The following is a 24,557-nucleotide window of genomic DNA, read 5'->3' on the forward strand; positions in this document are numbered from 1 at the left end:
ATTGTACCGGATAATTCGTTTTCAATCATTTTTCATCCTACTCTTCTGTTATAAAAGGATATTTTTGTTAAATTACATGTCATCCGTGTTATATCCACGGCAATTTCGTAGAGGAAAAATTAATCAAAATTGATCGATTATCGTATAATAAAGTATTCTATCACGTGTACTTCGAAATAAAATATATCTGTAGCAGAAGAAATACGCCTTTGCATAGGCAGCAATTTCATAATGGTAGGTCAGGTTGCCTATGAACAGGCGGCAAAGATGACAATTTCGTTTTTTACTACCGATATTGGATAACTGTATTGAATTATTTCTATGCACTTCTTTTTTAAATTAAGATAATACTGGATCGGAGTATACGGTATAAATTATCAACAAAATTGGTGTAAAAAATGAAGGAAATTTTTTTATCCCCGCTTAGTCAAAAATAGGCCAAAGTGCAATGCGCGCTATTCCAGACGTATAATGTATATTTACAGGGGGGATAGTGCAAGCTTTATTTATATCAATGGAATTATATGACTTGTACAAGTACGGTGTATATAAATATAGATTATCTTCGGGAAATTATCGTATTGACAGTATGAATAGCGTAATTCTTAAGAATGCAACTATTTCACATCTCCGGTGAAAATTGACAGAGAAGAAAAATGAAAAAAAAAGCCAAATAACAAGACATCTAATGCGTACCACTCTAAAAATACAAAAATTCGTCGATATTTCACCGAAAGTTATTCCTCGATTATTTATCATCTATTTCTTAGCAAATGATATTTTCATTGCATGCGACGGCGTTATTTTGAACCCTTGAAGTGCATCCTTTGCCGCGCCAGATTGCACCTCGTTTTCAAACTCAACAAAGGCAATGTCGTGTCTGTTTGGTACTAATCTGACCTCCTTGAAGCCTGGGAATTGATTGAACAACATGGACAACATCATTTCGCTGGTTTCGTCAGGCAGATTGGTCAGGAACAGAATCTGGTTTGGCGGTTGCTCGGGCACTGCAGTGTTCGCCATTCCTGTGTGCTGAGGAACTCCGGAATGATAGCCGACTTGCTGAGAGTGTTTAGCCTGCTCCTTGGCACGCTTTTTCGCACGTTTCGCTTCCTCCTCTGCAGCAGGTACAACCCGCTTAGGTTTCTTTGGTCGTTCAGCAAACGTGCCCTTTCTCTTAGCTATTAGATCACTGTCCGTTTTCGCATACTGTATTCTCTATTAAGAAAAAGAAAACAGGAGAGAGGAAATTAGATAGAATATTAGTTTGCTGATAAAAATTGAGTGCTAAGTTGAGCAATGATGATATTTCTAACATAAAACTGACGTTTGAGGATTCAAATCAGATCTGACTAGTTGTTCTCACCATTGGTTTATCGTAAAACGGGAAACCTTGCATGGATCGAAGGGCGTTAGTAGCGCTGGCGATCTCTTTGAATATGACGAATGCCTGGCCACGCATTTTCAGCGTTTTCAATGCAACGATATCAAGAATTTGACCAAACTGCGAGAAAATTGCATAGAGCGACTTTTGCAGCTCATCTTTGTTTATCTTCTCATTCAAATTGTTTATATAGATCGTGTTGTTTGGCCTTATATCCATTTTGCCTGTAATCAGAATCGGAGTTAGAACAAGTCTTATCGCGAGGCACAGCGATGACTTGTGTTTGTTTTGGTCAGCAAGATGAAATCACTCGACTAACCTCTGAGCCGATGTCAAAAAAAAGGGAAAAGCAGAACCGTAATTTATATAATGTTCAATGTGGAAAAAAACCCGAATGCAAAATCATTGATGATCCTATTCATTACATTAAAAATGCCACGAATACGTGAACGCAGAAATGCTTTCGTATCTTTTTTGCATCCGGCGATTTCGGAATCTGCTGATTATCGCGATTAACATGGTATTACTGGTGATAAAAATTCGAAGACAGAGATATCGCATTATTTTGAACGCATTTGAAAGATAAAAAGCGTTGAACTTACCTAATTTTCACTACTTTATGATACAACCTAACACCTCAACTGCACACGCTTGTTAAGCGTCGATATTTTGAGAGGTTATGTTTGCTGCAATCAAGCTCCTTGCAGTTTGCTGCCTGCGCGGCTGGCTTAGATTATAATTCCTAAATATAGCGACAGATGGCGCCGCGGGTCCGGACGTGTCGGCATTTGAATTTGAAATTTCGAACTACGGACACAACGGTCGTTATGGATTTGCTAAATATTTAAATAATTTATCGCGATTTGAAAGTTCCATATAATTTCACAAGATACGTTATAAATATATATGTACTTAAAGAGACTAGGAAAGGAAAGATTTCGTGTTTTTTAATTTTTGTTACTACAATCTCTGCCAAACATTTTGGCGAAAGAAGAACTGAAAAATTCGGAAAATTAAGCTTAGGAGGACTAGGAAGGTTTTGGCGACTGACGATGTGACGAAAATTCAATTCGCTTTCATCAATTACAGAAAAAACATACGCAATTTTTGTTATTTCCAAGTTGTTTTTCACATTTTTGTCGATGCAAATCAGTGGTAAACGTAAAAAAAATAATTTTTAATAATAAGGCAAGGTATTGAACTATTATAGAATCTTGGTGATCGGTCAATTAAGTAAACGTATTTTTAGTTAACGTTTCGACCCGGATATGGGCCCTCCTCAGAACGATTTATTTATTTAACTGTCAAGAACAACAAAAAATTTTTTTTTTTTAAATAATAATACTAGAAGTACAATCAGACATTAAATATTGTAGATGTAATACTTTTAGGGCTATTATATATTATTGGTTAGTAAGAACAATTTGATTAATTGAAAAAAGAATGGCTTAAAGTGTTATTTACCTTTTTTTTATAAGTAAGTGGACTAGGATGTAGTCGAAATTCAATTTTTTCAATTTTTTGTATCCAGTTAAGGTTAAACAATATTTGTTGTGTGGGCGGAGATTAGAGGTTTGTAAATATTACTTAAATGTCCAACATCTTGTCTTGTAATCTCCGCCCACACAACAAATATTGTTTAACCTTAACTAGATACAAAAAAATTTTGTCCCCATAACACAGTTTTTCTACATAATTTTTTCACAAAATATTTTTTGTTTTTCTGTATAATTGTTTATATTAGGTTCACCTTTACTCTGGATCATATTTGTTTCTCCCATCAGTCGTTATTCACCTGTTGACCCAATCGGTTCAACCAACAATAATTTTTGTTAGACATGTGGAACATAGTCATAAAGAGCTTACCTCCACTTCTTGGACACTTTGCAAATTAATTTTACTGCTAAAAAGACCTTCTTTAAAAACCTTTTAACACAATGACATATTGACTGTGAAGAAACATAGTTCTTTAATCTTTTTAATTAATGACTTCCAACTATTAACTCCTACATGTAAAATAACTAGAAGATTGACATTGACTACCGTCACTCAAAGAACATTGTCTCCACTAATTGTAAATTGTGAATTCGACTACATCCTAGTCCACTTACTTATAAAAAAAAGGTAAATAACACTTTAAGCCATTCTTTTTTCAATTAATCAAATTGTTCTTACTAACCAATAATATATAATAGCCCTAAGAGTATTACATCTACAATATTTAATGTCTGATTGTACTTCTAGTATTATTATGTATATAAAAAAAATTTTTTTGTTGTTCTTGACAGTTAAATAAATAAATCGTTCTGAGGAGGGCCCATATCCGGGTCGAAACGTTAACTAAAAATACGTTTACTTAATTGACCGATCACCGAGATTCTATAATAGATTATATACGAGGTCGAGAATTCTTATTCATTAAGGTATTGAACGTTGAAGATAACCGTGCGTTCGAGTGTGGTACATATTTACACGCGTTTCATAGTTCGTACTATAGTATTTCCGATTCCTTCTAAATCTAGGCCTAGGAAGGTGGAAATAAATAATCACAAGTCCTGATTGTAGAATTGGAGACAGATCAGAGATAGATCCAAACAGGAAAAAGTTGACGCCGCAGGTGCGGGCGGTGTGACCGGCGAAAATGGGGAAGGAATTCCGGGAGGAAAATCTGAAAAAATTTCAGATGTATTTGATTCGGATATTATATAGTAAGCATAAAGATAAATATGTTTTTATGGGTTTGCGCTGAAAATAATTCACCGCAGGCTCTGTGGTTTGGCTATGCGATTTCTACTCTTAACGGATGTGAAAAGCAATGATACATCACATTACGCTGATATTGAAAATGAGTTAGTTTATTATTCAGCTTGCCTTTTTTCCATCGAAAAGAAGAAAATCATCAGCTGCATAAATCGAGTCAAATCGAAGACGACGTTGCATTGCCACGAATAGAATATAAATATTTTCACTTCGTTTTCCTATCAAATTGGATAAAAGAAAACTTGAAACTGACCCTCTATCGATATCAATCAATACAACATTTTTATAATATGTTGGTTTAATTTTTGCTGCTGGTGGAAAAAAAATTATCACATGTCTTGAATACAAAAATTGCAGACAGATTAGAGACAGACGCGCGAAAAAATGAGGGAATAGAAAATATATTGACAATAATAAGAAAATTAGATAGAATGAGAAGTTGATTGAAGGAAAGTTTTCACAAATTTTGAAGAAAATGCAATTTAATCGTTTGATGTTGTTGTATATGGATTTGTAGGATATTGTGATGATTGGAGTTATGGTTACAACGGTTCGTAGTAAAGACTAGATTCACCTGCTTATTGTGTTGCTGTCTCTTAGAACTTAGAACTTGTGAGGAACAATGCCTATAATAAATGACAGTACAAGTATTAACTGTATAATTCACCTGGTTTTAATACCGGATCTGTAAATGATTTAATACAATATATACCGAGTTGTATAAATATATATATATATATATATATATATTATAGACTCTGTGAACATATTTGACATCGCTTGCGTAAAAATAATAATTATTAAATACCATATTTCGTAGTGTAAAAATATATCCATGAATCATTGGATTTTACGATGACAATTTCACGGGCAATCACAATGTAGATATGAATTATACTATTATCACATTATTGAATTTCAGTTACACGTATTTCACCCGGTATTTGATTACATTGATTAATTATCCTTACTTGATTATTTACGCGCCAATATTGTAATTTCTAACAAGATCGGTGCAAGGAATTATGATTTCTACCAATGAGAAAATTATGGATTATATTTAAACGGGTTGCGGCTGTTTTTGAAGTAAAAAAAAAAACTTTATAAAAAACCCAAATCCGAATTATTTTTGCGGTGACCGTCCAGAATCCCCCTGTGACAAACTCAGCCCTGAAAAAATTCTCTTGAAGCAACTCTTCGTGTCTTCCCTCAATTTTTTGATAGCTGAGCTCGTGTAACCCTTGAAAAATGGAATAAAAATTTCAAGCAGCATTAGATCATATTCTGGGTAAAAAATCCTTCAAATCCATTACACATCAAAATCCGACGGGGTAAAGACGATAACCCTGTGAGCTGATTCAGAATGCTCGATATGTAAATACCGTAACAATGTTTCATCGATGTTGAGTTGACTTAGAAGCTACATACCTATGTATACATACATACATGTGTGACGTCATGTGAATACACGTTCATTCGAACGTAAGCTCAAACTAAAATGCTGCTTCAATTTTGCAATACTGTAGCAATTGTTTCATCAATTTTTACAGTAAGTGCCGTGTGCGTGTGGATATCGAATTGACTTCTTCGACAAATACTCGTTGGAAATTCCCAAAGGAATGAAATTGAAATTTCTTCACGTAAACCGTAATACGTCAATGATCCGATAGAAGATCCGGATCAGGCAGTGATTTATGAATATCATTTCAGTAAAAGGCAATTACGTAAAATTTTCAGTAAAATTGTGAGGATACGTTCGCATTCTGCATTGTCTGAACGATTATTATTGTGCAGAAGTTAATTATATCGTATGGTTTCCCGAGATTATTTTGACGTCAGAAGAAAGAAACTGTCGCAATTATCGTTGCAACGACTTTTCCGGAAGTAGCGGTTAGGAGGATATGCTGCTTAGATTCTGTGAAAACGTGCGCAAACTTCTTTCTCGTTGCTACTTTGGCTGTGGGATATGTAGGGGGAAGAATTTCGACCAAATATTCACGTCCCTGAGACCCGCAAGCCTTCCACAAGGTGAATATCTTCAAATCTACAAGAATAATTGAGGTTGACCGTCTTCGGGTATCTTCGGTCGATGTACAGTAATATTCATTGATGCTTTTGTTTTTCGTCTAACTTCTTCACGGTCCGAAACGAAATGCGAGTTCGATTCTATGCGATTTATGTGACAGTGACCGGCGATGCAGCCGGCGTGAGACGATGAGAATCATTGTCACATAATTCGCATATAGAATCGAACTCGCATATTCCTTTCGGACAGCAAACAAGTTAGCCGAAATATATGAAGACACTTATGAATATTGCTCTACAACATCGTAAGTAGAAGCTCTTTCCTCCCCCCCCCCCCCCCCAACCACCTCGTTGAATCATCATCTAACTTATGGTATATCGGGTTCGTAATAAGAAAAACTTATCGCGTCGCTAAAGGCGCTTGTATAAAGCGCTGCAAGCTTCCTGTTGTGTTTCAGTAGCGTCTACGGAAACCAAACGGCAAGTCGGAAGCTAAATCTCGAGGACTGCAGTGCGATTGGAAAATCGGAAGTTTTTATACCAGGATCTAACGAAGGTTCGGAATCTGATCATGAGTACCGAGAATGGTGCGAGGAATCCGAACATTAATCATAACGAAAAACCCCGTGAGGTACGGCTTGGACTGGAGGGTATTGGTGGAACAACGAAGCCTAAGGACCCGGTAAATTTGGATGAAGTTAACAAAATGACCAGAACTTCGGTGTTGAACGGAGTGCAATTCACCGGTCATGACGATAACGATTCGCGGCGAAGTCGATCGGTAAAACCGACGAATTATGCCGCGAGGAAGACCGTGGCTCAGGGTATGATGGACATTGCGCTTCTCACATCCAACGCGAATCAACTCAAGAGTCTAATCGAGTACCAAAGTCATGTCAAGACGTACCTCTTCGTGATGGTTCTGATATGCGTCAGTCTTGTACTGCAGGTAAATTCAGTAAATTCGAGGTGAAAAAATTTCTACATTATTTTACGCAAATTCTGCTCATGCAAGGTGTATCAAGAACTTATGAAACAGTGTGAAGTTTTCTGATATGTATAATTTTTTAACTTTATTGGTCATTTTTCAAGTGTTTTGAATTCTTTCGAAGTATTCAAAGTCATTCGCCAAAATGGATATACGTTGACTCGAAAAGATTTTTGCTACCGACTCACCCTCCGCTGGTTCACGTTACTTATCAAATATTAATTATCATTCGTTAGTCGGTTAGTTTTTATTTAAATAAATACATCCAAACCACATCCCGCAGATTCATTTGACGTTTCACGAGGTATTACGGCTAATTAAGCCGTCTAGTGTTGTAGTACTTATACTAATTGGAACTGTTAACGTTCTCCGATAACGCGGGTGGTTTACCAAGATTATGAATATTGTTAATAAACATCTACAACGCGTGTGCATTTTATTTCGAATAATAAGACAGTGAAGACACCGCGTGTAGCGGAATACGCATAATACGCATGTAGCTTACGCAGAATTTTCGTGGGGATTTCAATCGACGAGGAAAAAAAGACAAAGGGTGCGAGTAGCTTCTGCGTCATTCGCTTTCTCTTCTGTGAAATATGATAATTATTCACAATTGCAACACTCTTGTAGATCTTCTGATTTACCCGGGCATGACTGTCGAATTTTTTCGTCGTCGATGGAATTATCCTCGTCTTCGATTTTTACTGTCACTCGACGTTTTTCCCCCTTCATTAAATACATCGAATCACTTTTCTTTTCCAGATCACTGTAGGCGTCACGCTCATTTTCAAAGGCCGTTTCGACTCAAAGTTTAAGGACAAGGCTGCCGCGGCGAGAGTAAATAAATATATAATGACCGCAGTGTTCCTGATAACGGTGATAAATATATTTATCGCAGTATTCAGCACCGGTGGTAATTCGCCCGGAAATATACCCAGTACCGCAATAGACGCTACCAGAAATAACTCTTAATTATTCACTGTTATTATTTATTTACGATATTTGTATACGTATGTACGAGAATTTTAACGATGACTGATTAAATTTTCACTGCCTCCGCATATTATGAATTAATAATAGTAACGATTTTCGTAACAATTATACAACTTGAAATGAGAAACTTTGTTTCAAATTTACCGTTTAGATTAAATTTACAATGTTACTTCGGTAGAAAGAGAATATATAATAATATGATAATACAATAACGATGTCGTAATAAGATGAAAGCTTGGACAACCGCAAAAATATATTTAAGAAACAAACACTACCTCAGATTATTATACGCACGAATGTAAGGCGGACAGCGGAAGTTCAAAAAGTTGGTATCGCGTGAAATGTGGTCTGATATTATCTATAACAGCGATCCTTAAGGAAAACATGTTTTTATGGATTTGCGCTGAAAATAATTTACCGCAGGCTCTGTGGTCTGGCTATGTGATTTCTACTCTTAACGGATGTGAAAAGCGATGATACATCCCATTACGCTGATATTGAAGATAAGTAAGTTTATTATTCAACTTGCCTTTTTTCTATCAAAAAGAAGAAAATCATCAGCTGCACAAATCGAGTCGAATCGAAGACGACGTTGCGTTGCCACGAATATTCGCCATTAACCTGTTTGCGACATTTCTATAAGCTGTCTGAATTGAATTGAGTGAAAATTTGTCATTTTTATTTTTTTACTTTCAATTCCCCGTTTCGCAGATCTGAGTTCTGAACCAAATTAAGAGCGACATTAAATCATGGCAAAGGGAAAAGGTAAAATAATTTCAGTATTCACAACGATTATTGTGTTTCGTAAATATTTGCTATAGTTATTCTGCAAACATGCGTTTGCCACAAGTTGTATTGACAGTGTCGATTTGTTTTTCCGACGTTTCCTTCTCTTCGCTTCGGTGCTGATCTTAATTTGCGATAAAGTTTTCACAGATTAGCAAGAATCTTTTATGCCAGTTTGAGAAAATAAAAATTTTCTTTCAGGTGGCGGTGGAAAGGGAGGTGATGTGAGTTGTCATTTTCACAGCATATCAATCGATTTATTATATAATCGCGCTCAAAATCTTCATTCAAATTCGAGTGATGCACCGAATTCTCGTTTCTATTAAATCTACATTTTTCACACAAATTTATACCTAAACAGAAAAAAGTTGAGGCCTCAGGTGGTGCAACCGGCGGAAGTGGGGGAGGAATTCCGGGAGGAAAATCTGCGGAAGTAAAGTTCGAAGTTAGTGGTGGTAAAAAGGGAGGAAAAAAAGGTTAGGCTTGTTGAAACACTTTCGATCCCGTATCTCAATTGAATTCGAATAAAATCAATCGTATTCGTTACTGAGCAGAATGTCAATATTGTAACAGGTAAAAATGTGTTTGCAGTGGTGCGTTTCGAAGACGGATGGATATGTAGAGAATTCGCGGTCCGGAGAAGATAAACACAATGAATATGCGTATCTCTTGTTTGCTTTAGATTTCGAGAATGATGCAAATGTATATTATACATACGAAAAATCAGACATACGTAATTTGACTCGTTCGTCACGCATCACTGCAAGTTATAATTTAAGGATATGACATCTCGTTGCATAAGCAAATATTTTCAAAACATGTACAAAATTCACAAATTTTAGATCGTATAAATGCTATACCGAATCACGAACTTCTTTCTTTTGCTCTCCGAAATACATAATATAGATTTCACTTGGTTGTCGTATGAAATTGGATAAAAGAAGACTTGGAATTGATCATTTATCGATGTCAATCGTTACCGCAATTTTATAATATTTTCATGAAATTTTTGCTGCAGGTGGAAAAGAATGATCAGTTGTCCCGTGTACAAAATTGCAGACAGATTAGAGACAGACGCGCGAAAAAATGAGGAAAGCATGAGAAGTTAATTCAAGGAACGTTTCAACAAATTTTGAAGAAAATGCAATTTAATCGTTTGATGTTGTCGTACATGCATTCGGTAGAATATTATGATAATTGGAGTTATGATTACAACGGTTTGTAATAAAGATTAGATTTACCTGTTCATTTTTCTGTTGTCTGTTATAACTTATAATTTGCGTGGAACAATACCTATAACAAAGGACCGTACAAGTATTAACAATATATTTCATCTCGTTTTATTACCGGATCCGTAGTGAATTTAATACAATATGTACTGAGTTGAATAAATATATACATACAGGCTCTGTGAACATGTTTAATATCGTTTGCGTAAGAATAACTATTGTTACAGTATGCGTATTGGTATCACGTGTCATATTTTATCGTGTATTACGTATATATCACGTCCACGGAACATCGGACGGGTAATTATAATTCAGGTATGATATATGCATTACATTATTATCACATTATCAAATTTCAGTTACAAGTATTTCACGCATTATTTGACAATATTGATTAATCACCGTGATACATATCACTTGAATATTTGAATTTCATCCATCAATTATTAATTATCAGTACATTGTTGTACGTACCATCATGAAAATAATCACGTCAATTCGTATATGCAATAAAATATACCGTTGAAAGTTAATTCGTCTTGAATGTATCATACACTGCTGTATTTATAAGAAAATCGTTTACCACGAGTTGTAATTTTTTTGCCAATGGGAAAATTACGGATCACGTTTAAACGGAATCTGAATTTTCTCTACTCTTGTCGAATCAGATTTTTTAATACCGATTTACCAATCAAATTTCCAAAATCCAGCATATATATACATACAATATACCTACATTAAACACATAATTTCGAAAGAATAACAACGATGCGAGATAAAATTCGGTTAAAACGATCTAGTTCCATGAAATAAAAATAAAAATAAAAATAGAAATAAAAATCACCGATAACCCGGCAAAATTCGAAGCGGCCGGTTTATCGAAGACCGGATCCCAGTCGGCTGGTCGAAGAACCTTTGGTGGTGTTGACATCGGTCAGAGCAGAACTGTCTCGCATATCAAATGCCGATATGACAGCGTTGACAGCGACGGTTAACAACATCAGGACCAAGCAAATGTTGTTCCAAATGTTTGCCTTCCTCTGGTCTTGCTGCTTGTTTATGTTCAAACTGGATCCCAGAAGGATGCATATCACGCCTTGTATCACCTACGTACGTGGGTTTTTATATCGGGCGTTGCGGTGGCGTGGATTTCCGGTTTACCATCGCGTATTTCCGGCCAGGTTGGTGGGGCGGTGGTAGAAAAAAATGTGGGACAAGGACGAGGCGAATTGGATTTGAAAAGAGGACGGGGGGGGGGGGGCAAAAGAGAAAAACGATAAAATCAAAAAAATTAAATTCGAACGAGGATGGATAATTGAATTATGAAAAAAATGATACGATAATATTGTATCACGGGAAAAACAACATTCGCACAAACAAACAAACATAATATTTATGTCAACCAAACCGCAATTAATCTTACCGATATTTCAATCCGTTGTAAATATGGAAACGTCAATGTTGTGTGAACGCTTTGTTTTTACGCTTGAAATACGAATATCAGCATAATTCCAAGCATTTATATATATATATATATACCCCGTCTATAACCACCTTGGTGTATAATTTTACAATCATCGAGTATATATTAGGTATGCGTTACCGTATTAATTAACTCATGTACAGTGACCATGACGGTATTGACTGCTTCTACGAGTCGATGTTATATCTGTCGCTGTATTGCGGAACCAGCAGGTGTCTTTGTACAGGTGTGTGTGTGTGTGTGTTGTGTGAGGAAAAAGAATTTCGTTACTGGTATACTTATATACGATAGACGTTTTCGCATTCTTAAATATACTAAATACCCTATACTTCCTTATTAACGGCTTAGTCTATACTTTGGCTTTTCACTGTGCATGCACATGATTAAATAAGCGATCTTCACCAATTATTATCAGTAGTTGAAATTTTCTATCCAAATCCAGAACGTCGCTTGGCGGCAGAAAGTTAACGAATAACCTGCTACTTGGGCTGGCTCATATTACATTATTTTTAAAATAGCTTTTTGATAGGTACGTGTTTTAGCTTAGCGTAATTGAATCAAGGTATAAAATTTTTCACGATGCTTTCTGTAGAATTAATACTCGCATAATTGACTTGAATCGATCAGCTGATAGTCGAGTACGACGCCATATTGCCTTTGCACTCGTTTGTTTTGCCAGAAATTACGTAGATATTAATTTATTTTGAGAATTGGTGAATTGGTCCGATCAGACGATGTTAAAAATACTTAATTTTGCAAAAATTCCACTGATCGAAATTGTTTTTTTCATCTAATATCTATCTCGCAGACTCGTAAACATATCTGCAATTGGATCAACCGGCTTATATCAACAACCGTTTGCTCGCGTTAGGCGTGTAGGAATTTTGAACTTTGAATGGTTCAATTAATGCCATGAATAATTATTGTCCCCTTCCTAGACTAACAAGGAAGGTATCCCAGATCAATCTCTGCGATTTCATTTCTTTTGTAATATGTTATAGTAGACTAAAGACTGAACGATTGGAAAAGTTTCCTCGTAACGAGAAATGAAAAATGTCATTTTTTCAATTATAAAAAAAAAAAAAAATTGCCAAATCGCTTCTTAACATGCCTTAATTTGGAGGGTGGTTTCATCCCTTTCAAGTGTTTAATAGCAGATTAAAAAAAAAAAAAAAAAACACGTGTCGCTTAGTTTTCACTCTGCTGTAACATATTGCAAAAGAAATTAAATCGGAGATATCTACCTGGGATACGTTAATTCCTTGTAAGTCACGACACGAAGCATTAAGTTCAATTCGGTGAATCAGTTGCCTTTTCAGGGTATAATTCATTCCGTTTTCGATTATACGCCGCCGAATATTGATACGCGATATGCGCGTTGCTTTGCTCCATTCCAAAACCGGATATGATGATGTTGATAAGACTGATCAAAAACACCCCCAGTAGTATCAAGTCGTTAAGTATCAAGGCTGCCCTGTGATCCCGACTCTTGTTGATGTTCAGCCCGCCGATAATGACGTAAAGAACGCCCACGAAGGCCTTTCGAAAAATCGAAACCAGACATTTGTACATTCCGTTTTTGGTCATTGAGCGTTTTTCTCTGATCAATATCGTTACCTAATTTGGCAAATTGATCCAATTGCAACGTGGCACGCGCCATATCTTTCACATTCCCGTACGCATATAAACTCTTTCTCTCAAAACGCAACGTCGACATCAATTGCTACCCGACAGCATTTCGGCGGCGACATCGGACATCAGGAGACCGTTCAATCCGGTCGGATCGAACGTCGCGATGAACAAATTGTCCAGGAATACGACGAAGCTGAGGGTGACTCTAGCCTTGCCGATCAAGTCGACCGATCGAGCGAATGCGTTGTCATCCATCCTGCAGTCCCTCAGCAAATTTAAGGAGAGTGAAAGAAGCCCGGAAAGGATCTGCGGTGTTTGTTTTACTGTTTCTTTCTTTTTCTTTTTTTTTTTAACGTCACGTACGAGCATTCATCAACTAAGTCGCAACGTCGTCAATTGGACCAAGTTGCGAGCAATAATAATAATAATAATAACAATAATGACAATAATTACCGTGATCGAAACTATAGTGCACGGTGAAAGTGCAGTAGTCGGCATTGCGAAGGAAAAGAGAGAAATATGTCAAATTGTTTATACGTAGTCTTGTTGTTGAAGATGTAAGCGTATAAATGAGGAAACGAAAATAAATTTGTCTGATATTGTCGAAAGTAACAAAATTAAATTAAAACTTATGCTCGACGTTTTTATACAGTAAGAAGTGTTATTTAATAATTGCTACGCGATTATAATAATGAATTGGTATGTTATTGCGGCATAGCGTTTTTTTTTCCGTCATCGTGCGTTTAACAACAAATATGTAATAATCTATATATAGCTGATTTCTATAAATATGTAATAATTTGCGTGTAAATTTGCACAACAATTGCTGCAAGCTGTGTCGTGGTACTGGGATAATTTTTTGTCATATAAACATGCGAAACAAACAGACACATTCATACACACACGTAAGCTTGGTACGTAATTGAAAGTATTATTCATCGCCATGGTGGAAATTTTCCAGTCTAAAACTGACGGTAAAAAGATTGCGAGAATTGTTCCGATTTGGTATTTCCGATGTTTAAAAGTAGTACATTTGTAAGACAAAGAAAAGAAAATGTGAATCACGAAACAAGGCCTGAAATGACGTGATTCTTTGTTCGAAAATTTCCACCTCAGAGATCGACGCTTATTTCCCGTGTCTATAAATAACAATGAATTACGTTAAATTTTATTGCAAAAGTTTACCTGGAGACCGATTGACGTACAGATCAACGACAGCATCAGGATATAGAACTCGTGCTGCTTTCCAACCTGTGAACAAAATGATAACACGTTGAGGAATGTTTTTTTTTTTTTTTTTTAATAGGGTTTATACCTACAATCAGGATATTTCGAAAATCGATTGTTTTTCAAATTTCATTTTCGTGATACATATATTCAAGTATATACACGGAAAATTTCGTATCGATCCGACAAATATTCTCGAAGTTACGCGAGCATTTGCAAAGACGCCCCGGAGCGTTTGAAAGTGCTTTTGGAACTTTGCTCATCGAAGATCGGATATAGCAGATTTAAGAATCATTATTTTTGGAAATAAAAAATATCAGAATGAAATCAACATTTAACTAAAAACACAACGCAAACCTGCAGGATGTATTTCAGCTGTGACGCATTAGCGGTAAGAAGAGCGATGTCCAGCATCCCTTGAGCGATCGTCTTCTTCGTGGCATATCGATTGACGTCCAACGATTTGATCTGTAATCCAAAATTCACACGATCATAAAGAGCTGTTTTTCTCTCTGTTTGATTTCGTCGCATTGTTCTCACCGCATAGATTAATCAGGGAATTATAGTCACTGCAATGATTGCTGGTCTAATTAATTACTCGATTTATCATCGTTGGAGTCACGTGATATACCGGATTACTTCCGTGATGCGCCCCATAGGGGCCCCTAATTATAGACAAATCGGAGTACAAATCTACTCTGAGCAATTCCGCTTTTCTTTTGTTTAGCTAGAGTAAAACTCGGAGCTGCTCAGAGTGGATTTGTACCCCGAATTGCCTACAATTAGGGGTCCCAATGTGGCGCGTAACGGAAATAACCCGGTATAACAAATTGCGACATCGAACGTACATACAATTTCAAACACCGAAAGAAAACATTTTTACTTTTTGTTTCTTTTTTTTTTTTTTTTTTATCGTGTAGAACGGATTCATCGAATTCCGATCGATCATCGCACTTACGAATGACTCCGCTATCTGAAGCACCGACATATTTTGGTGATTTTGAACCCGCACTCGAATTATAACGACCGTTATATGTTTTCAAATTTCGAATCTAATATGCGGCCTTGCGCAAACTGCAGCGCGCTCGACTCGCGGTTGAAAAGCAGCAGATCTCACAACTTCCAAATCCTTAATGCGGGCGCGATTTGTACGCGTGTGCAAGTTAAACGCGGCGAGGCAAGGTGAACGGGTACAACGTACTCTGCGGTAGCCATACTCGAATGAGTAAGAGAATTTTTCATACCTATACCCTGAAAGTGTAGCGTCTCGGCTACAGTGACGGCATGCTGAAAAACGTCTATGTCGCATTTATGCGCAGATCCCCGATCCCGGATGACGTTGCACGCCGTTTGTGGGAATTAATTTGCCAAATTGCTCGCTCAGCTCAATTCGCCCGTGCGGTAATTCGGAGCCTCGTTGTTATTTAGTCCGTTAACCAATTTTGTCACAATTATATAAACACGTGGTCCGTGAATTTTTTTCACGTATTTTTAAACCGTCCGAGAACATTCACACATTTTGACTTGAAACGTGAAACAAAAAGAAAAAAAAAGTTCCAGAATTTTTTCAAGATAGAACATACTCGTTCCATTTTTATCGCACACTCTGTCATCTTTTCGCACATTTTGTCTCAGTTCAGTTCAAATTGAATTCCATCTTTCGTAGATCGGTTATTGAAAAAAAATTGCGATCGGTAGGATCGTCGGTGTACTGTTTCAACGCGACTCGCGATAAAAGTGAACTCCGCGATTGAGAACGGCCGATTTTTACTATTATTGTTACCGCGATTATCGACTGGGACGAACCATTGTACCGACTGATCCGATTGAATTCTATTAATTCCAACCGATTTACGTCAGATTTCATTGTCTCCCGTAACTTTTTACGCCGTTTTTATTCGGTCCCTTCTTGTTACAACTAGAGCTCTCCTGAAATCGGTATTTGGAAAGTGCGATTTTCGCTCGAAAAGAAAACAGAAAAACATTCAAACAAAGCCGTGTTGCCTGCATAGATAGACGATTGGGGACTGAAGTTTCCCCTTTAGAGTTGTGAAACCCGAAGCCGAGATTAGACAATTCTACGATCTATAGAGAGCACCGTTGATTACGATGAATGATGAAAAGGCATCAAGCGGTTCTCTTATCAGGGTAACCCGTTCGGAATTTCTTAAAGTGAAAGTTAGGAGAAAAGATAAATAATTTTGAAAGAAAAAATAGTTTAAAAATATCCACCGATAACGGTGAACACAAATGAAACAATATCTCTATCATGCGTTAGAAATGATCCTGAGTAAATTCTGGGCAAGCATTAAATTCGGATGAAAAACACTGGCGTTTAATCATCTTTGAGGTTCATAGTTGTTAAACATTTTCTCAAATTGTTGATATCCTAGCCAGGGTTATTCAAATTTAATTTCCAAAAACAGCACATGTAAACAAATGATCGAAAATCGTGCTTTTCCACGGCAAAAAGGATTTTTTGCTAATATACCATCAAAATCCGAATGCCAATTTTTACACAAACTTAATATACACCAAAAAATTTTATAGAATATTTTTAAAATTGTTCGTCATTTCAATTATATTGGATCCACCATTTCCAATTTTGAAATTTCGACTTCAGATCCGTAAGCAGTGATCCCGAAAACTATGAATTTTATCAAGATTAACTTTTTGAATTTACGTGTGCCATATTGGATCCGCCATTTTGAATTTTTGAATTTCGAGTGTAGAAATTCATAATCAGCGACTTCAGAAAATTGTATCCACGAAAGGGTTAAACTCATTTCTACCACATTGTTGCAGGGATGTTGTTTCATTGATCGTCTTCGCTATAATATAAACATTGACGCAAATGACATTATTTTCTACACCGTCTTCTCCCTTTTTTAAACTTTTCCCGCCAATTTCTTACAGCATTAATCACGCTCCGAAATCCAATGTCCGGTTTGTCCTGTTCGGGCGGAGAAGGCGGTGGAGGATCGTTTTTCCCCTTTTCCGGATCGACGCTGGCGAGAGATTTGGGCCTGATCTGCAGATCCTGGCTCTCGAGATTCTCGCTCTTTCTCGTCGGAGGATCCGGTATGAAATTCGCCTCGGATCCCTGATCGAATCCCTCGTTCGTAAAGCCGGCCGTGCTGCGCTTGTTCAACGTCTTGACCCTGTTGTTCGATTCTTCGATCGTTTTTCTCGCGTTTGAAAACTCCATGATTTCCGGTTCGTTTCGCGGCAGTTCCTCGACCGCTTCCGCCATCGGCATCATCCGCGGTGGCATGGGTTTAGACTTTTCAAGCGGACTCTCGTAAGTTTCTTCGAAATCTTCATTATTTCCCCCGGATTTTCCGAACTGCGACGGTTTCAAGTTACTCTCTATCACCACTTCCGCATACCCCGACATTTTTGAAGATTTATAAATTATTTTATTTATTTTTAATTGCTATTTATTTATCGTCTATGATTCGATGATCTTTGTTACACTTCTTCCACCGCGATGTTACACCGATATTCATTCGTTACTGCACGCTTAACTTATTTATTCGTGCCATATATCATCGATGATGACAATTCTTTTTCCCCCGCAACAATATTCCCGAGATTTGTATTAGCCAATATGGCGCCGCGCTTCGTGAACAGCTGATCGTTTCAGACTGATATAACAAATTGATTCTACAAGTTACAGAATACTTTCTATTGCAAACTGTCAGACTTTAAAGGCACCTTGAATCAATACGAAATAAAATTATACACTGTAAAAAAAAAAAAATATCTTTGTTAACATTAATACAAAAGTCTGGGAATTTTCTTTTTCTTTTTGCGTATACCCTTCACAAAATTTCAAATACGATATTGAGTATAAAAAGCGTGGAATTTTTATGATAAAAGCATCGGTTCGTAATATTGTTACATATACTCAAGTATTTAAATTATTGTATACATGTACGGGATAATAAACCATTCAGAAGAATATTTTCTTTCGGTTCAGAAAGATTCGACAAATGACAGAAAAATCCAATGAAATATAAAGCGGATACCTTTTCAAATCGTGGTTGTAAAATTATTATTCCTCTTATTTAATTTAATATTCATTTGAAAATTCGATATTTGCATATAGCGATTTGTATACAATAACGATGTTCTCGTTTCTATTCTCGCATCGTATTGTTTAAATAAAAATTTTGTGAATAAAAATGACTTGTATAATAATGTTCAATTTGACGTAGATCGTATTTTTCGTTCGGTTCCAATTGAAATTCCGAATCGTATTATGTTTTCAACGCACCGCTACCACCAAATGAGTTAATATACACATATTGTTATCGCCAGGGCAAAAAATGTATTTTTACTTTGCTTGTTCGAAAAATTCTTGAACGATTTTTAGATATTCAATGTTGTGTATATTAAATTCTACATCAGTGTATTCAAGTTATTGTTCAATTATCAATTCAGCCATACGAGTTCATGAATTTGCATTTCATGTACCTAGTTTGTAAATTTCATATGACATTGTACGATAAATATCTTGTAAATATGTTGTAAATTTACTTTCGAAGTTTACTTTCGATTACCGTAGAATGCGTAAGGCTAAGAATTTATTCATCTCTCAGAGATAATATTCTAGACACGAACACATAGTGTGGGCCTTATTTGCGATTGGGAAAAATTTTGATGTGTTCACCCGCCAGATTGGCTCCAAGTATTTAAAAAAAATCTGTACAAAAGATCAGTTGTCTATCTTTTTTATAACATTTAAATAACATGCGTTTTTATGACGCTCCCAGTTTCGATTTTTGATTTTCACGTTCTTGGCAATGAAAAAATCTGGGACTTGTATAATACCTTATGTAAGCTTCTGAAAAGAACCCAAAGTTTCTTGGACTTTTCACTATTACGCTTCAAACAATTACGTTTGATATTAAAAATCATTTTCGAGGCACATCACGATTTTTTCATACTTGAAGTACGTTTTGGATAGCATTTGAATAATTTATGGTTCTCTTAGTGTACATGAAAAATAGAAATAATGTTCGATCGTCGGGGGTACATAAATATATATAATACATGTAAATAAGTCCACAATATATAGACGGATTTTGTATAATACCTAGGAAATGAACGACAAGGATAGAGAAATGAAACATGAATACTTGAAAAAAGAAATTTCCAGATCATCAACGAATAAATTTTAATTTCAGGGGCTTAAATATAGGATATTATAAGTCCCAGATTTTTTCAGCGTCCGGAAGGTGATATTAAAAAATCGAAAGTGGGAGCGTCATAAGAAAACATGTTATTCAAATGGGGGAAAATTAGTCCTCGGGGTCACTCCTTTGCATTGATATAGAGAGCTGATCTTTTTCACAGATTTTTTTTAAATACATAATTGAAGTCAATTTGAGGAGCGAACGCATAAAATTTTTTCCAACCCCCCAATAAGGACCATCATAATATACACGTACTTTTGTAATTTTTTTTTTTAACCATTCGATTTTCGAAGCTTTTACACCATCTTCAATTTTATTCATTTATAAACCATTTTTCTCAGAAACTCTTTCTCCCCTGTGCAAGAACTCTGCTTAAAGACGTGCGGTTGAAAAACAAAGTTACAAAACTAAACAATACGGAAATTTATACAGAGATAAAGTTTATTTGAATTAAAATTACCGCAATATTGTTAAATTTATATTGTTTTTTCGCGTTTTATTTTCCGTCTTAATTCACAGTTGTTTCACCGCTGTCCGATTCCACAGCAAAATTTGCGAAAAAAACATAAAACAAAAAAGAAAAAAAAAACAAAAAGTCCCACCAGATACCGATTATGAGTTAGTGGTAAACAGACGCGTTACAAGATCGTGCAGGAATATAATATCGTAACTATAAGGATACGTCGAGTATCGAGTTTGATTTTATCACGATTGATTAATATTTATATATCAACGATCGTGCTGGACGATTAAGAATATCGTTGAAATTAATTTCATATTAATTTATATTAATTATTATCAACTATACAGAATAAAACTCGCTGAATTGCACAGCGTGCAAGTTTCGCGATATCGCGGCGAACCGTCGCCCGCCGGTGTTTTTTGAACGTGCAGGTGAATACTTAATGCGAGCGGTGTATACACAACAATTAATTAACACTAAACAACCGGAGTTATAACGATCAGATGGCGGGCGGAGCGCGGCTGAATGACCGTTGATTTGTTGCTTCTTCAAGCGTCTCGGAACGACTGATTGCTATTTAGCAATACCCGATATCGCCAGTAATTGCGGCACACAATTCAAACCGAACAAAAGTGCAGGTTCTTTTCACCGTTTCTTTTCCATCGTGTACCTTACACATATACATATACATGTATATATATATATATATATATGTGTGTGTGTGTGTGTGTAGACACTCCAGGCTTTCTATAATACGCGACAAGCGAATAATCGCGATCACGTTTAAGATTTATTAATTTTTTTCAACCGTCCAGACTTTTTTTTTTTTATGCAACGTTATTATACGACTATCGTGTATGACAAAGATGGTGATTAAATACTCACAATTGTTATAATATACGTGCTTTTGTCGATTGATATAAGAGAAGTTAATCTTCCGATTAAGTACTTTTTTGTTCATTTTATTATTGTTAAATCAAGTAACATTTAATTTGGTAAATTTGACAAATTTCAGTTTGGTTGAGTACACCTGGATACATAATTAACGCGTTATTCCCGATTTTCGTAACGCATTCTACGCGCATCGACATTTCGTGATCGCGATCTTGATTCGCACTGTCCGAAATCTGCGAGAGTTGTTATTATTATACCCGCGCGATGCGACGCAGAAGACAAATATGAGGAAAAAAAAATCTGTGATATAGCCTTTGTTCAGTAGCCTCGCTCCAAACTGCATCATGTGCGTTAAAAATTTCTCAATGCTGTTTCTCCATGGTCGTCCTCCACCGTATTTGTTGTCTTTTTACTTTTTTCGTCTCGTACCGCGATTCTGACGTCAATTGTTTCGACGGTCCACTTATAGTCTGCGTTTTTATCTGTTTTAGTCGTTCTCTGTAACATCGGGGGTGTAACTCAGTGGTAGAGTGTCTGCTTCGCATGCTGAAAGTCCTGGGTTCAAATCCCAGCTCCTCCAAAGCCCGTAAATTTTTTCCTTTTTTTTTGTCCTTCTTTTTCCATTTGTACTTGTTCTGTGATTTTGCTGCTTTTCGTTATCTTGAAATATTTACATAGATTTTTACTATCTATCAACAAAACAGCGGAATATTTTTACATGATATATTAATAGATAAGTAAAAGTGAATCTTGTAGACTCATTTCTAGTGATCTTATAGATATTTCATTTTAAATCTTTGTCATACAGCATTCTCCGATCGCAGACTCGCAACTCGAAAAATTGTCCGGTATTTAGTTTGAAATTTTGAAAACTAATTAATATTTTCGATTGGACAAAAAATTTTTAGAACATGGCCGTGAATCTATTCGCGCGAAATTTTTTAATGCGAATAAAACACGCTGAATAAAATGTTGCGATTACGTACGATTATACATAATACTTAATGATGTATTGCAAAAAGCGCGCTGAAAATTTGAATAATCAGTTGCGCGGGAATATTGAAACAAGCATAAATTTTCGTCAGCAATTTTTACAAAGACGTGGATGTTATAAACAGGCGGAGTAACTGATTATGTATCTATGATTAATTAATTCCGTAACGTATTATTTGCAGGATTTCTTCACGCTGGTTTGATTTAATCGTACTTATCGTGTTAACAGAAATAAGGTGTAACAGCTAGGCGCAAAGATTTCACCTGCACCGCGACGCTTTCGTTATGTATTATAAATCGTTTATACCGTCTATTTGTTGGTTTTTTTTCTTTTTACTTCTACTACTACAACTAATTTTATCGTAGAATTGCAAAATATCACAATCTTACTGCAGCATCGATTTATCTCGCTTTTATATTCATCAACAGACTATATATATATATATATCTGGCTATATAAGCTGTCGTTTATTACAGACTGCAAGCATGATGTTATACTTAAATGTCCGTTGATTTGCATGGAATTTTCTCTCTTCGTGTAACTCTATATATATATATATATATATATACAACAGTGAAATAGCATAATAGTTTCATTGCGATAGCGATCTTCTCTTCCGTAGTTATTTATAACAATCGTAGACGACGTTGACAATAAGAGCCGGTGATAGTTATGACTTCTTGAAAAAGGAAGTTTATAGCGATCAACCGTGACTCGGGACAAGCTAACTTTGCATGGCATGATAAAAAAGAAGAAGAAAATAAAAAGAAAGTCAAACTTGAGATTCATCCGTCGCATTTGTTTTCCATTTCCCAATTCTCTCACACTGTTACACTACATAGGGATAAGTTATACATTATTCTCCATTGTGCAAAAATCATTTTAAATTTTTTGTCTCGTCGGAATCTCTCTACATTACATTCCAAATAATAATTATAAACGTAAATGACACTGGGGATTTTTGCGCTAATTTTGCAGCTATGCAATCGTTACTGTTAATACTATTTAAGCTTACGATTTATATATACGTACACATAATACTACATACAAAATTAGTTGATATTCTTAACGTTTTAAGTTTAAACAATACTTAATCGCTTAAAAGTTGCGTGAATTACAAAGTAAAACAATTTTTAACACATTTTTTCCTTTACACTTACAACGGAAATCCCCCTTTAAAAAATGATGACTTACCCCAGTATTACCACCGTCGGGATTAATAGGTGTTACAGTTGTCGTCGCCATTGCGGTCAATTTTACGTATCGTTATTAAATATTGGGAACCTGAGAACTTTTGTCAATACAACTATTTCCTCCCCTTGTATTATTTCAATAATATCACTATCGATGCAGGTTCTTTTAATTTATTTATTTTTTTATTCAAAGTTTTTATTTCTATCGAGACACGGACGGTATAAAAATACTCTACGTTTCATTCACGATAGGCACTGATCGACTAATTATCGTGCTATTGTTATTATCGTGCAAAGAAAATGTTTACTATATTTATTCGAAAACGAACAAAGGAGATGATTAGTTGTACGGTATAATAATATTAAGATTACGGTATTGAGGAACAAAGATTTAATACGGTATTCGTCACTTTTTTGCGATAACGCAGCGGTTGAGTGAATAATCAAAAAAATAAATAAATGTGAAAAAAAAAAGGAAACAAAGAGATATTGTATATATCTTAGTTCACAATGTACTTTGTCAATCGGTGAAAATTGCAAATAAGATAAGGCGAGATACCGATGTGATGTATATGTTGAATTACTCGCGGGTCAATAACTGCATCGGTGATACTTTTTAGGTGTTATTTTCGAAATAGATATAGAATAATGTTCACAGAGTTAGAACGATTTTTCACGAAATCCCGAATTATCTCGCAATACTTGGGTACCTTTTCACTGTGAAAGATTGCAAGCCGAGCTGAGGAGATGTGAAATCAACTTTGACTACCGATCGAATGTTTATAGGCAGACTTGAGAGAGGTAAAAGTTTGATCGGTGGACGGTAGGTTTCTGGTGGAGAAATTGGAATACCCTGGGATGTCGGTTTATTGGCCATTCTCTATTATTGCACAATCCGACCAATCGAATAGTAGTCATTGTTGTGCGCCCCGGAAAGCCATGGCAACACGCTGTGACGCAAATTCACGTTACATGCATGCATAATTCTAAATTCCCGAATGCGCGACAAATTGCAAAAACAAAAGCGTTTAATCATATTTTTTACGGGGAAGTGAATCGATGCAGAGGAAAACCAATTACACCGTGCTAATAAACCTGAAAGATTGTTAACAGAAACGAAGAAGCGAGAAAAAAATTGATATTTCTAGCCGAATCTTGAGATTCGAAATAACTTATTTCGAACGACGATAGGTGATACTCGTGTGGACATCGATTCAGAGACGGCTAGTTTTTCGGATTACGTTGGTAATACAGTTTTAGCCTACAGTCATAGACTACAGATTGTCTTTTTTTTCGACCAACAGG

General features: G+C 35.9%; 3 protein-coding genes and 1 non-coding gene across 21 annotated transcripts; 2 read left to right on the top strand and 2 right to left on the bottom strand.

The window, feature by feature from the left end:
• Window positions 1-408: 408 nt before the first annotated feature.
• Window positions 409-2,099, bottom strand: snf (U1 small nuclear ribonucleoprotein A snf). The gene is made up of 3 exons (XM_046617231.2): window positions 1,987-2,099; window positions 1,367-1,608; window positions 409-1,218 (listed from the first exon to the last, which is right to left on the bottom strand). The coding sequence occupies exons 2-3, from the start codon at window positions 1,601-1,603 to the stop codon at window positions 760-762; spliced, it is 696 nt and encodes a 231-aa protein (XP_046473187.1). The 5' UTR covers window positions 1,604-1,608; window positions 1,987-2,099; the 3' UTR covers window positions 409-759.
• Window positions 2,100-3,140: 1,041 nt separating this feature from the next.
• LOC124214786 (ninjurin-B-like) lies at window positions 3,141-8,821 on the top strand. 5 transcript variants are annotated; one of them, XM_046617419.2, is made up of 6 exons: window positions 3,141-3,508; window positions 3,673-3,807; window positions 3,907-4,092; window positions 5,695-6,172; window positions 6,628-7,118; window positions 7,920-8,821. In XM_046617419.2, the coding sequence occupies exons 5-6, from the start codon at window positions 6,741-6,743 to the stop codon at window positions 8,127-8,129; spliced, it is 588 nt and encodes a 195-aa protein (XP_046473375.1). In that variant the 5' UTR covers window positions 3,141-3,508; window positions 3,673-3,807; window positions 3,907-4,092; window positions 5,695-6,172; window positions 6,628-6,740; the 3' UTR covers window positions 8,130-8,821. The 5 variants fall into 5 exon arrangements, with proteins under 5 accessions (XP_046473375.1, XP_046473376.1, XP_046473377.1 ...); XM_046617420.2 differs by having other exon boundaries at window positions 6,631-7,118; XM_046617421.2 differs by lacking the exon at window positions 5,695-6,172.
• A 353-nt stretch (window positions 8,822-9,174) lies between these two features.
• Window positions 9,175-21,323, bottom strand: LOC124215339 (uncharacterized). 14 transcript variants are annotated; one of them, XR_006882329.2, is made up of 7 exons: window positions 21,057-21,301; window positions 17,422-18,253; window positions 14,865-14,975; window positions 14,466-14,531; window positions 11,010-11,271; window positions 10,178-10,229; window positions 9,180-9,361 (listed from the first exon to the last, which is right to left on the bottom strand). XR_006882329.2 is itself a non-coding variant. In XM_069134711.1 (6 exons), exons 2-5 carry the CDS (start codon window positions 17,902-17,904, stop codon window positions 10,200-10,202), a joined length of 690 nt encoding a protein of 229 aa, XP_068990812.1. In that variant the 5' UTR covers window positions 17,905-18,253; window positions 21,057-21,312; the 3' UTR covers window positions 9,175-9,361; window positions 10,178-10,199. The 14 variants fall into 14 exon arrangements, 12 of the variants coding, with proteins under 12 accessions (XP_068990812.1, XP_068990811.1, XP_046474585.1 ...); XM_069134711.1 differs by lacking the exon at window positions 11,010-11,271 and having other exon boundaries at window positions 9,175-9,361; window positions 21,057-21,312; XM_069134710.1 differs by lacking the exon at window positions 9,180-9,361 and having other exon boundaries at window positions 10,092-10,229.
• Window positions 21,324-21,573: 250 nt separating this feature from the next.
• On the top strand, window positions 21,574-21,645 carry TRNAA-CGC (transfer RNA alanine (anticodon CGC)). Its single transcript has one exon. It is a non-coding gene; the product is annotated as a tRNA-Ala (tRNA).
• Window positions 21,646-24,557: the final 2,912 nt, after the last annotated feature.

This window comes from Neodiprion pinetum, chromosome 3 (assembly GCF_021155775.2).
Source record: "Neodiprion pinetum isolate iyNeoPine1 chromosome 3, iyNeoPine1.2, whole genome shotgun sequence".
Lineage (NCBI taxonomy): Eukaryota > Metazoa > Arthropoda > Insecta > Hymenoptera > Diprionidae > Neodiprion > Neodiprion pinetum.